Raw genomic sequence first — 16,761 nt, 5'->3', positions numbered from 1 at the left:
TGTGATGTCAGCACACTTCTGAAAAGATGGTGATTGAATAATGGTGAATGTGTTTTCCTGTTTGGATCACCCTGCCTTGACGAAAGATGGTCTTTGAGTTAACAGAATACTGATAATAAAAAAAATAATATTTTTTTTATAAATATATTGACCGTTTCCCACCAAGGGTGACCCAAAAAGAAAAAGACACTTTTATCATCACTCACTCCATCACTGTCCTGCCAGAGGTGTGCTGACACTACAGTTCAAAAACTGCAAAGTATCTCCACCAGTCATTCAGGCACTGTATTTCCTACCTCCAGGACTCAAATTCATCTGGTTTAGAAAGACATGTAAGCAAACACTATGACATATTTATTAGAAAACATTTCGGTCCTGGGACCTTGATCAAGGTCCCAGGACCGAAACATTTTCTAATAAATATGTCATAGTGTTTGCTTACGTGTCTTTCTAAACCAACTTGTTGGTATTTATTACCAAGGTTTATACCATCAAATTCATCTAACCGGTTTCCTTGATTCCTTCATAAATGCTACTTTGCTCAAACTCCAACAGCACATAAAGTCATAAAAAACATTTGCCTTCACTAGCTGGAAGTGTAAGCTCCTCACACACAAAACATTAACCCTTTCAGGGTTGACAGGCCCTCTCCCAGACTTGTTGTCAGGGTCGAAAAATTTTCAAAAAAAAAAAAAAAAAAAAATTTTCTTATGAAAAGATAGTTTTTTTTTTTTCTAAACATTATAGGCTAAAAAATATTTTTTGCCGTCAATACTTACCAAGATATGGAGGCGTGAAATTGACAGAAAGTGAACAGCATATGGCATCATCACTGACTGCTGGTCACCCGGTAATTGTTTATTTTTTTCAATTTTTTTCTATTATTTTTTTAATATTTTTTTCAAGTAACTTTTATGGCCTGCGAGACCAATATGAGCACTATTTTGTAAGTTTTTTCTCTTTCTATACTACACAATAACTGCACAAACACTGTTGTCACTATATTGTTTACAAAACTTGTTTACACAAATGAACAATATAAAATGTTGTTTATTACTATTTTTCTATATTTTATATACACATATACAGTCACAGGACATGTTTCTAGAAGTTCTGCAGCCTGTGGAAATCTTTGAAACATGGTGTCATGAACAGTGGTGTTTTACACTCCTCACACGTAAAACGAGTGTCTCTGTGTTGTTGTGGGCGATTTTTGTATGTGCACAGACGTAACACCTCTTCTGAGCCTTTTTCTTGAAAGCTGTAGCAGGCAGTTTTATTAGGAAGTGATCACCATGCTTCAGACGAGAAGGTAGTTGTTGATAATTTAGTGGGCGGTTTTCTATTGCAGGTGTTGTTCCTTGGTACTTGAATACTATTCGTCTGATGACAGACAAACAAAATTTGCCATATGGTACTTTTTCTGGTCCTCATCTTATACATATTATAAGCATTGAGCATGGAAATGTCCAGAATATGGAAAAAGAGTTTTATGTACCACTTATAACTCTTGCGTACACAATTAGCAAACCCAATCTGCATGTCACATTTATCCACTGAGCGCATATTGAGGGTGTAGTCCATCACAGCTGCAGGTTTTAGAAAAGGTTCATTGGTCTCTCTATTCTGCCTGCCAGTGTTTGTCATTTTGTTAGGGTGAACTGATGACAACAGTGTGACATCTTGTTCGTCATGCCACTGAAATGCCATGATGTCATTGGCAGCAAACGCCTGCACCTCACCTCTACAAGTGCCAGTGTCAAACCTGGGCATACGCTTACGATTTCCATGCACTGTGCCACACACATCTGTCATGTTCACTCGCAAAAAATCACTGAGTAAGGGGCTTGTGTACCAGTTATCAGTATGTAATACACCTACCATCCGACTTACGATCTATTCGACATACATCCACTCGACTTACGACCGTGCATCTGGCAGCTGGGCTGGGCCGGCTGATGCACACCGCTGTACAATATTTGATGATACTCTCGGCGGCAATGCGTCATGCAGGCAGCATCAGTTTGAGTAACCCTGCCCTATCAGCAGCATCATACTGTATTAACTGTACTAACTGGACAGTAAATTTCACCATGGCAACTAAGATGAAGTCTGAATCTTGCACTGGAGATTGTGGCAAGAAAGGCTCTTACTCTCGAACTCTCTATTTGTTTTCACTGTTACACATAAACCTGTCTGTATCTGTCTGCCTGTATATCTGTGTCTGTCTGTATCTCTGTGTGTCTGTTTATCTGTCTTTCTGTCTACCTGTGTGTCTCTCTTTCTGTCTACCTGTGTGTGTCTGTCTACCTGTGTGTCTGTCTTTCTGTCTACCTGTGTATCTTTATGTCTACCTGTGTGTCTGTCTTTCTGTCTACCTGTGTGTCTGTCTTTCTGTCTACCTGTGTCTTTCTGTCTACCTGTGTGTCTGTCTTTCTGTATACCTGTGTGTCTGTCTTTCTGTATACCTGTGTGTCTTTATGTCTACATGTGTCTGTCTTTCTGTCTGCTTGTCTGTCTCAGAGCCACTCATTCAAAGTTTATTCTCTATAAGGATTACAATGCGGGGTTTACAGATTTAAGTTATTGTGTGGTTTACATGTAATAAAATACTAATTACAGAGGGGGCCACTAGAAAACCTAGCAAGGCTAGGCATTTCGGGCAAACTTAGATTAATTCTTAACCCTAAACTATTACAAACTGTGGAGTAAGCTGACTAAATACTATGCGACTAAATACTAAGTGACTAAATACTAGTTTGTGAGTTTAGCAATGTGAATGCTTTTGTTTTGGCACAATACATAGTTTCTATATTGGAGTATCACAGGCAAACTTGTGACTAGTTAGGAATCATTATTCTAAAATTAAGATACATATTTCTGTGCTTATAGTCAAATGGGTGAGTGAGTGAGTGTAAGTGTGAACCACCAGGTGGTTTTTATGTAGTTAGTTGACGGGGTGTATCAGGGAGATAAGATGTTTTCTAACGGTAGTTTTGAAGGTGATGAATGTGTCTGCAGTTCTAGAGTTTTCAGGTAGGGTGTTCCAAATTTTAGGTCTTTTGAAATACATTGAATTTTTGTAAAGGTTTAGTTGAACACGGGGAATGTCATAGAGATGTTTGTGTCTGGTGTTATGCCTGTGGATCCTGTCACAACTATCAAGAAAACGTTTTAGGTCAAGGTTAATATTGGAATTTAAGGTCCTGTAGATATAGATTGCACAGTAGTAAGTGTGGATGTTCTGAACAGGGAGTAAGTTCAGATCTATGAAGAGTAGGGGGGTGTTGCCAGGGATGGAATTTAGTGATTATTCTTACTGCGGCTTTTTGTTGGGTTACTATTGGCTTTAGGTGTGTTGCTGCAGTTGAACCCCAAGCACAGATAGCATAGGTGAGGTATGGATATATAAGTGAATGGTATAGTGTGAGAAGGGCAGTTTGCGGTACGTAGTATCGTATCTTGGAGAGGATCCCCACCGTTTTGGATACTTTTTTTGTTATGTGTTGGATATGGGTGCTGAAATTTAGGTTGTTGTCGAGGTATAGGCCAAGGAATTTGCCCTCATTATGTCAGGCAATTAGAGTGTGGTCGATCTTAATGTTAAGTTGCGCATCTCCTGCTCTGCTACCAAACATAATATAGTAGGTTTTGCCAGAGTTAAGTGTAAGTTTATTGGCTGTAATCCAAGTCGATATTTTGAGCAGCTCCTCGTTAACAATGGTGTTGAGGGTGGCAAGATTAGGGTGGGAGATGACATAAGTCGTGTCGTCAGCAAAGAGAATGGGTTTCAGGTGTTGGGATATGTTTGGAAGATCATTGATGTAAATGAGGAAGAGCAGGGGTCCAAGGACACTTCCCTGCGGAACTCCAGTATCAAGTGGCCGTATTGATGAGGCTGTGTCTTTAATGGTGACATACCGATACCTATTAGAAAGGTAGGATTTAAAATATGCAAGCGCATGGCCTCTTATACCATAGTGGTCAAGTTTGTGGAGTAGGATGCCGTGGTCTACTGTGTCAAACGCTTTTCTTAGGTCAATAAAAATTCCTAGCGGATATTCCTTATTTTCCAATGCTGTGTAAAGCAGGTCTAGCATTTTTATAATTGCATCATTAGTACTTTTATTTTTCCTGAATCCAAATTGGCAGGGGTTGAGTATGTTTTGTGACGTTATAAATGAATATAGTCTCCTGTGCATGTGTTTCTCGAAGATTTTGGATAGCAATGGTAAGTTTGATATTGGCCTATAGTTGTTTACGTCTGTAGGGTCACCACCTTTATGTATTGGTGTAACCCTTGCTGTCTTGAGTAGTGTCGGGAAAGTGCTAGTTTCTAGTGACTTGTTAAAAAGTAATGTAATAGCATGTGAAAGGACATGGGCTGCTCGCTTGTACAATAATGGTGGGACGTGAGACAGATTCCCCGAGTTATTTTTTAGTGACTTTATGATCGCGGTGACTTCTGTGGGCTCGGTACAAGATACAAGGAATTTGGGAAATTCCCATCTAGGTAGTCCCCGGCACGGGCATTGGTACGTGGGATTTTACTGGCGAGAGTAGATCCTACGTTTGAGAAGAAGTCATTTATCTTGTTAGCTGTATCAGTGGGATGCAGTGGTGTTTCATGAGGTTTAGTTAGAACAATATTCTTGGTTTTTTTCATTTTATGGGTCCCCAGAATCTGGGAAAGTGTTTTCCAGGTCTTTTTTACATCTCCTTTTGTGTCAGTGAATATGCTGGAGTAGTACAGTTGTTTGGCTTTCTTTATTAATTTGGTGAGAACTGTTGAATATTGTTTAAGAATATCTTTGTGTATTAAGCCCTGTCTATATTGCTTTTCATATTGGTGTTTCTTATCAATGGATTTCAGAATGCTGCTGGTTAGCCATGGCAACCAAGCCGCTTATTCGTGATCTGTTTCATTTTTATGGGACAATGTTTGTTGTATAGTCTAAGTATTTTGTTAAGAAAAATGTCTGTCCAATCGTCAATACCATTGGCATTGGAGAATTCTGTAGGCCAGTCAGCAGTCTCTAGGTCTGCTGTGAAATTCCTTATTGAGGCCTTGTCATGTATGTTGTCTATGTATTGAGCTAGAATGAGCTAAAGTACAACTAGGTATAAGCTTATAATATAAAAATGCAAATTAAAATGGTACTTGCAATTGCACTAGGGTCTGATATAGGTTGTTAACAAGATCAAGAGTATAACTAGATTTAAATTGACAAAATAAAATTCACAAATTAAAGTGCCAAAAGAATAATAAGTAAAAAATAACAATGGTAATGTCTTGGTTATAATATGATAGTAAGATTGTAGACAGGTACACAGGTACAAAGGATAATATGAAGGTTGGAGTTGAATATACAAACTTGAAAATTTGGAAACAAAATGTTATGAAAAGTATAAAATAATGATTAATGTACAAAAGTAAAATTGACTGGTAGTAAATATGGTGTTTAATAAAATTTTAGTAAGTAATAATGATTACAAAAAAAGATTAATTAGCAAAAAAGAAAAAAAGAAGAAAAAAGTGAAAAAGTAATGTTTATTTCAAGTGTTAAATTTTAAGAACAGTTATTTGGATTCAATATTGCACTGGTAGTTATACTAGAGGTTATTTGGCAGTACAAGGTATTTAAGAGTACTCTAAGATAGTAAATGTGGTATTAAAACATGTAAAGGTAATTAGACAAGTAATGGTTATTAAATGATTTCAAAAATGTTAAGAGTAAATTGTACTGATAGTAAAAATGGTAATTAATTATTAATTTTAGTAAGTAATATCAATTAATAGTATTTAAAAATATATGAGGTAGTAATATGGACAGAGAAAGTATCAATTCAGCTAATATTTAAGCAAACAATAGTAAATAAGAAAATTACATAAGGTGACTTATGCTTACTAGTAAAATCACAAAATGAGGTAGTTGATTATTTAATTACTAAGAAATTGTACTATGAAATTTGAACAATAATGGAGCAAAACATACACTACACTATGTAGGCTTTTAGGTTGGACATTGTTTAGTTATTCTCTGTAAGATTAGAGTATCCCTGAGAAATCGTGATAGATCATTCTCATTCGTGATTGTGTACAGTTGACCTACATTCGTTTTCCTAACTAGAATTTTTCCATCCCATGTGAAGCATTGGTGTATTGTGTCATTATTCTCCTGCTTAAGTTTTCTGACTCTATACAGGAGGTTCTGACGTTTTTTGGTAAGACACTCGTTTATGTATACCTCTTTCTTTACTTTAATAGATGCAATTATTAAGTCTTTTTTCCTGTCATGTGAGTGGAATCTAAGCATAACACTTTTTCTACCATGGGATCCTAGTAACCTGGCTTCCTTTATTTCTGACTCTGGTACTGTAACTTTTGTTTGGTCCTTTATGATCTGGAGAGTAATTTCTTTACTGTTCGTTCAGTTCATATCACTGGGAAAAAGTGGACTGTTAACTATTACTGCGTCCGATAGTTTATCTTGTTCAGTTTTATCTTCTTGGAGAGCAAAGTAGTCGCTGAACTGGTTATCTAAGTTGTTCTTCCATTCTTTTACTGCTTCTTCAACCTTTGTATTAAGAGATATTATTTGTTCTGCATGGCTATCTATGACTGTTTGGATGGTCTTGCCATAGTTAGTCATTCCTGGTGTTGATAACTTTTGTTCAAGACTGAGGATTTTGTTCTCGAGTTGTGTCATCCTGGTGTCTTGTTTTGTTAGCGTCTCTCGAAGATTCATATCTGTTGCTTTCCCTGACAATAATTTCCATCAGGGGTTCATCAAAGAATAACTTGAAACATTCTAGTTCAGTGGCACTGTTCCCAAGTGTACACGATGGCCGTATTCCACTTTGAGTTTCATCAAAGTGATGGGGATTGGGAACAAAATTGTCAGCTTCCTGCCAATCCCTGGTGCGGTCTGCTGGTGGGTAATGGATATTGACAGGTGGTTGTGGTTGTGGAGGCTGGTGTGATGGGTGGGTGGCTGAGGGTGGTCTTTATTGTAGCTGAGCTGACTCAGCGGCATGGGTGGCAGCATGACCCACTGCTGGTGCCTCATGGCTGGCACCTCCACTACCACCACCATGCACATTTTCCATCCCAATTGAAACACTATCATCTTCATTTTCACTATCTGTTCCTGTTGTACAGCCACGGGATGTACTCTGAGATGTACTCCTTCCCCTTGGAATAGCATATGGCACACTACCAGATCACATATACCGTCATATATACTGACACTTCACTGGAGAATATTCCACTTCACTATCGCTACTGGAACTCTTTTCAAGAGCTTGTAGTTCATATTCACTATCACTATCATCACCCTTGCTCACATCTGTGTCCTGGATATGGAAAAATAGGAGTTTCCTCTTTCGTTCTGGTACAACTGAACGTGAACAAGACAGCCCAGCACCAGAGGTGGAAGGCTGAGGGTCATCTGAGTTTTCCTCACTATTACCGGTATTATGGTCATTAGTTTCAGTCACAACCTCATCAAAACCTTGAAACTCATCTTCACTGGCACTTCCATCTGTATTAGAACTGTCAGTGCAGAACAAAAGTGTCCCAATTTGCCAAGGAGTGAGGAGTTTCTTACCATGAGTCATGGTGAACAAGGTGTACTAAAATGGCATTCCCACAATGCATCACTGGGTCCCCGATTTTTTCTTACTGCGCACACTGACCATGCAGACCCATTCTCTCACATCTAGGCCTCCCAGCCTTTTCCTGCTTGATTTGAAGGCGCTAGAATTTTTGCGTACTAGTTTGTCAATAACCCTGGTGCATAAGCTGTACTAGTACATCGGAAACCCTGAAAGGATTAATAATAATAATAATGTAAAAAGAGAGCAAATGAGAGAGTGGGTGAGATGTTATCAACAAATTTTGTTGAAAATAAGAAAAAGTTTTGGAGTGAGATTAACAAGTTAAGAAAGCCTAGAGAACAAATGGATTTGTCAGTTAAAAATAGGAGAGGAGAGTTATTAAATGGAGAGTTAGAGGTATTGGGAAGATGGAGGGAATATTTTGAGGAATTGTTAAATGTTGATGAAGATAGGGAAGCTGTGATTTCGTGTATAGGGCAAGGAGGGATAACATCTTGTAGGAGTGAGGAAGAGCCAGTTGTGAGTGTGGGGGAAGTTCGTGAGGCAGTAGGTAAAATGAAAGGGGGTAAGGCAGCCGGGATTGATGGGATAAAGGTAGAAATGTTAAAAGCAGGTGGGGATATAGTTTTGGAGTGGTTGGTGCAATTATTTAATAAATGTATGGGAGAGGGTAAGGTACCTAGAGATTGGCAGAGAGCATGCATAGTTCCTTTGTATAAAGGCAAAGGGGACAAAAGAGAGTGCAAAAATTATAGGGGGATAAGTCTGTTGAGTATACCTGGTAAAGTGTATGGTAGAGTTATTATTGAAAGAATTAAGAGTAAGACGGAGAATAGGATAACAGATGAACAAGGAGGCTTTAGGAAAGGTAGGGGGTGTGTGGACCAGGTGTTTACAGTGAAACATATAAGTGAACAGTATTTAGATAAGGCTAAAGAGGTCTTTGTGGCATTTATGGATTTGGAAAAGGCGTATGACAGGGCGGATAGGGGGGCAATGTGGCAGATGTTGCAGGTGTATGGTGTAGGAGGTGGGTTACTGAAAGCAGTGAAGAGTTTTTACGAGGATAGTGAGGCTCAAGTTAGAGTATGTAGGAAAGAGGGAGATTATTTTCCAGTAAAAGTAGGCCTTAGACAAGGATGTGTGATGTCACCATGGTTGTTTAATATATTTATAGATGGGGTTGTAAGAGAAGTAAATGCAAGGGTCTTGGCAAGAGGCGTGGAGTTAAATGATAAAGAATCACACATAAAGTGGGAGTTGTCACAGTTGCTCTTTGCTGATGACACTGTGCTCTTGGGAGATTCTGAAGAGAAGTTGCAGAGGTTGGTGGATGAATTTGGTGGGGTATGCAAAAGAAGAAAATTAAAAGTGAATACAGGAAAGAGTAAGGTTATGAGGATAACAAAAAGATTAGGGGATGAAAGATTGGATATCAGATTGGAGGGAGAGAGTATGGAGGAGGTGAATGTATTCAGATATTTGGGAGTGGACATGTCAGCGGATGGGTCTATGAAAGATGAGGTGAATCATAGAATTGATGAGGGGAAAAGGGTGAGCGGTGCACTTAGGAGTCTGTGGAGACAAAGAACTTTGTCCTTGGAGGCAAAGAGGGGAATGTATGAGAGTATAGTTTTACCAGCACTCTTATATGGGTGTGAAGCATGGGTGATGAATGTTGCAGCGAGGAGAAGGCTCGAGGCAGTGAAGATGTCATGTCTGAGGGCAATGTGTGGTATGAATATAATGCAGAGAATTCGTAGTTTGGAAGTTAGGAGGAGGTGCGGGATTACCAAAACTGTTGTCCAGAGGGCTGAGGAAGGGTTGTTGAGGTGGTTTGGACATGTAGAGAGAATGGAGCAAAACAGAATGACTTCAAGAGTGTATCAGTCTGTAGTGGAAGGAAGGCAGGGTAGGGGTCAGCCTAGGAAAGGTTGGAGGGAGGGGGTAAAGGAGGTTTTTGTGTGCGAGGGGCTTGAACTTCCAGCGGGCATGCGTGAGCGTGTTTGATAGGAGTGAATGAAGACGAATGGTTTTTAATACTTGACGTGCTGTTGGAGTGTGAGCAAAGTAACATTTATGAAGGGGTTCAGGGAAACCGGCAGGCCGGATTTGAGTCCTGGAGATGGGAAGTACAGTGCCTGCACTCTGAAGGAGGGGTGTTAATGTTGCGGTTTAAAAACTGTAGTGTAAAGCACCCTTCTGGCAAGACAGTGATGGAGTGAATGATGGTGAAAGTTTTTCTTTTTCAGGCCACCCTGCCTTGGTGGGAATCGGCCAGTGTGATAATAATAATAATAAATAGTACGTCAAAAACCCTGGTGCGTAAGCCATACTAGTACCTCCGAAACCCTGAAAGGGTTAATGGACCCATATATACAGTATTTATTTTAGTAAAGAATGTTTTTGCATAAATTTTCCCAAGGTTTTGGATGGTTTTGCTTTGAGATGAAGGTGAACTTTGTTTGACTTACGGTGATATTAATTTCAGATTTTTATTGCAGGTTTTAAAAATTTAAATTTTTTGTAGATATTCAGAAGCAATACAACTGTAAGGAAAACAATGTGTATTATAAAAGAGAATCAAAGAGTGTTGCATGTTATTAAGTTTGCTGCAGTAGAATTATGTGCCCTATGTAATTGTTTTAATAATACTTTGCTGCATCAATAGAAGGACATTTTTGTATTCTCCATCACTAACATTGCTACATAAATAAATGCACTGTAACATAATGTTTAAATTTATATTTGGAAGTACAAATATTGATAAGCTGAATTTTTAATAATTACAGTAGTATGCAGAAAGAATATTGGCAAATATAAGTACAGTATTCCCTGTTTGTGAACTTTCATACATTTTGCACTTTCAGATTACCGAGAACTGTACAAATTTGCAGTGGTTGTCAGTAGCTAAGTGTTCTTGGTTATCTGATGAGCCACTCATAGCACTGTTTAACAGGAACTTGCATTTACATCATGTGGACCTGAGTGCCTGCAGTGGTCTTACTAGTGCTGCATTGCAGGTGAGATGATGAAAACAGATTTCATGACATAAAAGGTGATATGAAAAAGACCTGGAAAACTTTATTTGAAATTCTAGGATCTAAAAAGCTTTCTCAAAACATAATGATTAACTTAACAAAACCAGAAGAACCTCTCCTCCAGCCAACCGATACTGCCAACAAACTTAATGTCTTTTTCTTGATTGTAGGAGCAAAGATAGCAAGTAAAATCCCAAACTCAAACATTCAACCAAAAGACTACCTCACTGGCAGCTACCCAAATACTCTATTTTTAGCCCCAACAAACCCTACTGAAATCTCACTCATCATCAAAACACTAAAGAACAAGACGAGATCTAAATAACTTACCACCACTCATGTATAAAAAAGCCTCTCGTGTGTTGTCACCAATTATTGCAAATTTTTTTTTACAAATCCATTGAATCTTCCACCTTCCCATCCATACTCAAGACAGCAAGGGTTACCCTGATCCTCAAAGGAGGTGATCCAGCTGAATTGAACAACAATAGGCCTATATCAAACTTGCCCCTACTATCTAAAATCTTTGAAAACTTAATTTACAAACAAGTCTCCTCCTCCTTAGTATCCCATAATATACTCAACCCCTATCAGTTTTGATTCAGACCAAAAAAAAAAAAAAAATAAAAATGATGCTATTATACATATGCTTGAACTAATATATTCTGCACTCGAAAAAAATGAATTTCCCCCGGGACTTTTCATAGACCTGCGAAAAGCTTTTGATACAGTTGACCATGACCTATTGCACCTAAAACTCGAACATTATGGGGTGAGAGGACACTCTCTCGATTCCCTAAAATCTTAGCAATAGAACCCAATATGTATACACAAATGGAGCTAGCTCCACTACTCAACCTTTTCTTGTTGGAGTCCCACAGGGGAGTGTCCTTGGCCCACTTCTCTTTCTCACCTACATAGTGACCTCCCAGATGCATCTAATCTCCTTAAACCCATTTTATTTGCTGATGACACTACTTATGTCTTCTATCACCCAAAGCCAACCTTACTAACAGACACTGTTAATGCTGAACTGCTAAAAATATATCTACTTGGATGACTACCAGCAAACTTACTCTCAATATATACAAAACCTACTTCCTGCAATTTGGAAACAGAGCTTCAGATGTACAGCTAAACATATTGATAAATGGTTCACCCATTTCTAGACAGACAGAGGGCAAATTTCTAGGTCTCCACCTTGACTGCAGTCTCAAATTTCAGACACACATACAGCAAATTTGCAAGAAAGTCTTCAAAACAGTAGGCATAGGTTCAAAGATACGGTACAGGTTGGCCATCAGTAATCTGGCAATCAGTTATCCGGTTCCATCAGTAATCTAGCACTAATTTTGGCTAGCATAATTTCAAATTTCATCATTATACTGACTCAAATTTCATCATTATACTGACTCAGAAATTGTGCAGATGGTTGTAAATCCACTGCATCAAGCCAGTGGAGGAGATAGTAGTGATGAAAATGAAGAAGATGTAGCAAAGTCTCTATTTATAAGTTAAATAAGTGTATTCTAACCTAACCATTCTGTAATCTGGCAAACTCACTAATCCAGCACACTACAGATCCCAGTGATGCCAGATTAGTGATGGCCGACCTGTACAATGTACCCCAATCAGCTCTTCTTTCTCTGTACCACTCTCTCATTTACCCTTACCTCACCTATGGTATTTGTGCATGGGGCTTAACCACAGCAAAGCACCTTAAACCCTTAACCCTTTCAGGGTTTTTGACGTACTAGTATGTCTTATGTGCCAGGGTTATTGATGTACTAGTACGCATAAATTCTAGTGTCCTCAAATCAAGCAGGAAAAGGCTGGTAGGCTTAGACATGAGAGAATGGGTCTCTGTGGTCAGTGTGCATGGTACAAAAAAATCGGGGACCCAGTGGTGCATTGTGGGAAAGCCATTTTATTTCACCTTGTTCACCATGTCTAGCGCTAAGAAACTCCTCACTCCTTGGCTAATTGGGGCTCTTTTGTTCCCAAGTGACAGTTCAAACACAGATGGAAGTGTCAGTGAAGATGAATTTCATGGTTTTGAGGAGTTTGTGACCGAAAGCAATGCCCAGGAAACCAGAAGGAAGGAAGGAAGGAGGGTAGGTAGGAAGAAAGGGAGGATGGAAGGAAGAGATGAGAGGAAGGAAGGAAGAAAGGAAGAGATGAGAGGAAGGAGGGAAGGAAGAAAAGAGGTAAGGAAGGAAGGAAGGAAGGAGACCATCAACCTAGGATACCCCAAAAAATTCAGACAGTGACTTATTTCCATGTGGGTTGGTGGGGGGGGGTTAAGGGATGGGTGTTGACAGGCAGTGAGGGTGGTGAGTGATGGTGTGATTTGTCATTGTGACACTAATTATGCCAGTGACTCAGCATATTTACAAGTCCACCCCCACACAGCAACTACAATCTTTACAAACGCTGTAGCAGTTCTGTGAAGTGTCCAGTGACTTTATATGTGTATACAAGGGGCTTTTGGCAAGTACACCCAATCACTATATTTCTTTGTACAACTATGTATCATGTCCTTTGTACAACTATGTATCATGTCCAAATAATAAATATACATGTATATGATAGAAAAATAGTAATGAACAACATTCTTTTATTGTTGGTTTGTGTAAACATGTTTTGTAAACACTATAATAACTGTTTGTGCGGTTATTATGTAGCATACAACGAGTGAATATACATTCAATATACTTTATATTGGTCTCACAGGCCATAAAAGTTACTTGAAGGAAGAAAGAAAGGAAGGAAGAAGGAAGGACAGAAGGAAGGAAGGAGGGAAGGTAGGTAGGAAGGAAGGAAGGAAAGATGGAAGCAAAGATGGAAGGTAGGCATGTGGGGAGGAAGGGATGTGTTGTGGAAGGCAGTGAGGTTAGTTAGTGGTGGTATGATGCATCTTTGTGTCACAAGACATGCCAGTGACTCAGCATATTTACAAGTCCACCCTCACACAACTGCAAGCTTTTACAACTCTACATGTGTATATATACATGTATATATATACAGTGGACCCTCGACCAACGATATTAATCCGTTCCTGAGAGCTCATCGTTAGTCGAAATTATCGTTAGTCGAGTTAATTTTCCCCATAAGAAATACTAATGGAAATCAAATTAATCCGTTCCTAACACCCCAAAGTATTGAAAAAAAAATTTTTTTACAAAATGAAATGTTAATTTTAATACACACAAACTGAAGAAGACATGCACAATTAAATGACACTTACCTTTATTGAAGATCTGGTGATGATTGATGGGATGGGAGGAGGGGAGAGGTGTTAGTGTTTAGAAGGGGAATCCCCTTCCATTAGGACTTGAGGTGTCAAGTCCTTTTTCGAGGTTACTTCCCTTCTTCTTTTAATGCCACTAGGACCAGCTTCAGAGTCACTGGACCTCTGTCGCACAACATATCTGTCCATAGAGCTCTGTATCTCCCGTTCCATTACGATTTGTCTAAAATGGGCCACAACATTGTCATTGTAATAGTCACCAGCACGGCTTGCAATAGCTGTATTAGGGTGATTTTCATCCATAAAGGTTTGCAGTTCAACCCACTTTGCACACATTTCCTTAATCTTTGAAGTAGGCACAATGGATTCCACAACTGGCATAGGCATCTCAGGGTTATCCCCAAACCCTTCAAAATTTTTCTTATTTTCCATACTAATTCTCACCCTTTTTATCACAGGGATGGCACTAGAAGCTTTCTTAGGGCCCATGGTGACTTATTTTGCAGGTGCAATCACTAAAAACGCTGTGATAATATGAAATGTTCCGATTGTATGTTTGGATGCGACCGCAGTGGCTGGCTTGTAAACACTGCGCAGGCCACACATGGACGCGTCTCGAATGGAACGAATCGCGTTGGTCAAGTTTTTTAGCGCTAGTTGAGGCAAAATTTTTGTGTTAAAATGTATCACTAGTCGGATTTAATGTTATACGATGCCATCGTTGGTCGAGGGTCCACTGTATATATGATAGAAAAGTAGTAAACAACATTTTTTGTTGTTGGCTTGTGTAAACATGTTTTGTAAACAATATAATGACAGCAAAGTTTGTGCTGTTATTGTGTAGTATACAATGAGTGAATATATGCCAAATAGTCTTTATATTAGTCTCAGAGGCCATAAAAGTTACTTGAAAAATAAAATATTAAAAAATGAAAGAAAAAAGTATAAAAAACAAAATGAACTATTACCAGGTGACCGGCAGTCGGTGATGTTGCCGTAAGCAGCTCAATTTCTGTCAACTTCATGCCTCCATATCTCTGTAAGTATTGATCGTAGAATTTTTTTTTTTTTTTTTTTTTTCAAAAATTTTTCGACCCTGAGAAGTTTGGAGAGGACCTGTCAACCCTCAAAGGGTTAATAACCCAGCAGAAAGCTGCAATGCGATTGATTGCTAACTCCTGCATTAGACAACACGCTCCACCACTTTTCAAGAGTCTTAACTTTCTTAATATACAAAACATCCACACTTATTATTGTGCCTACTACATACACAGAACACTTTACTCAAATATAAACCCTCCTTTCAGACTCCTTCTTGATAACTATAACAGAACACACAACCATAATACGAGACACAAATCACTCTTCGATATCCCTCGTGTGTATCTCTCCCTATGGAAAAATGCTATGCATGTAAAGGGCCCAAAGATCTGGAATTCATTGTCAGAACTCTCTACAAGACCCCTGTCTGCAAATGGGTTTAAGGCCCTACTTAGAAATCACCTCATTACCCAAAATTAACCAGACAAACCATACCTAATACCTACCAGTTGCTCAAAAGCTACTCAAAAAAAAAAAAAAAAAAAATCTGAATAATTAAAGACTGCATATTGTGCTGAGGATTGCTCAACCACTTACTCACTACTACAAAACTGCAATGTTTAAATCTCATTGTTTTAACCCTTTGAGAGTCCATCCCGTAGATCTACGGCTTTACGTTCAGGGTCCAAACCGTTGATCTACGTCATGAGCTCAGCTCACTCTGATAAACTGTGAGTGGTACATTTGGGCCTAGATATGAGAGAATACATCTATGTGGTATGTGTGCACCACATAAAACAGATCCTGCAGCACGTTGTGTATAATGAGAGAAAAAACTGAAATCATGATTTTTCGATTAAAACAGCGACTTTGCAGTGTTTTTTCGTATGTTTTTTATAGTTGTATTTGCGATTTCTTGGTCTCATTTGATAGAATGGAAGACATATTACAGAAATAGAGATGATTTTGATTGGTTTTAGCACTGGAAATGGCTTGAAACTGAGCAAAAGTAGCAGAAATGTTAAATTTTTGCCGATATTCAAGAGTAAACAAACGACCTCACACGTCTACTACACACCAGCTGGTGGGTCTAATATGCATTCACAAATATGATGATGATATTTATACAATTATTACAATATTGCATAACAGTAAATCTTCTATTTTTTGGTGCGAATAAAAATTCATTATGTGAATAAAAAATCAAAATGGAATTTATTTGTAAAGCCTCAAAACATAACTAATGAACAGAGGAAATGTTAGTTTAGTTCCAGGAATACCTACATTGTTTATTCTGGACCCTATTTTGAAATTGGAATATTTTGAACTTTGTGTTAAATTGGCCAAATTAACAATTTCCGATCACTTTAATTTGTAGTTGAAACAGTTGACTTGGCGATTTCTTGTGCTCAATCGATAGAATAGAAGTAATACTAGTGAAATAGCTAAGAATTTGGTTGACTGGAATAATGTAATTGGCCTAAAATGGGAGTCAAAGTCGGCAAAATCGCCGATTCGTAAATATCGCTGACATATCAAAATTCGCGAGAGCATAATTTCGTCAATTTTCCATCAAATTTCGTACTTTTTGTTTTATTATCTTCACAAAAAGATTCTCTACCATTTCATAAGAAAAAATAAAAAAATTTTTTTTTGAAAATTCTTGGACACTGGGGCACCACTTCAGATTTGGGCCTTGGACCCTGAAGGGGTTAAATAGTACCAGATTGTAATAAATCATATTGTAAATTGTCTTAAATTGTTCTATTGTAGTATACTTACTGTAATCTTTATAAACTAATTCAATAG

General features: G+C 38.4%; 1 protein-coding gene across 10 annotated transcripts in view; it reads left to right on the top strand.

The window, feature by feature from the left end:
* Nucleotides 1-16,761, top strand: part of LOC128706593 (F-box/LRR-repeat protein 15) — a 174,919-nt gene that overhangs the window by 33,315 nt on the left and 124,843 nt on the right. For 8 of the 10 annotated variants that reach the window (XM_070090712.1, XM_070090739.1, XM_070090722.1 and 5 more), the window contains one exon: nucleotides 10,491-10,643. The exons of the other annotated variants lie outside the window; for them this stretch is intronic. In XM_070090712.1, coding sequence (XP_069946813.1) covers nucleotides 10,491-10,643 — 153 coding nt within the window. The remainder of the gene's footprint in view (nucleotides 1-10,490; nucleotides 10,644-16,761) is intronic. 10 annotated transcript variants of the gene reach the window in all.

Source organism: Cherax quadricarinatus, chromosome 3 (assembly GCF_038502225.1).
Source record: "Cherax quadricarinatus isolate ZL_2023a chromosome 3, ASM3850222v1, whole genome shotgun sequence".
NCBI classification, from domain to species: Eukaryota; Metazoa; Arthropoda; class Malacostraca; order Decapoda; family Parastacidae; genus Cherax; species Cherax quadricarinatus.
The sequence above is the reverse complement of the archived record's forward strand: the minus strand, read 5'-3'. Positions and strand labels throughout refer to the sequence as shown.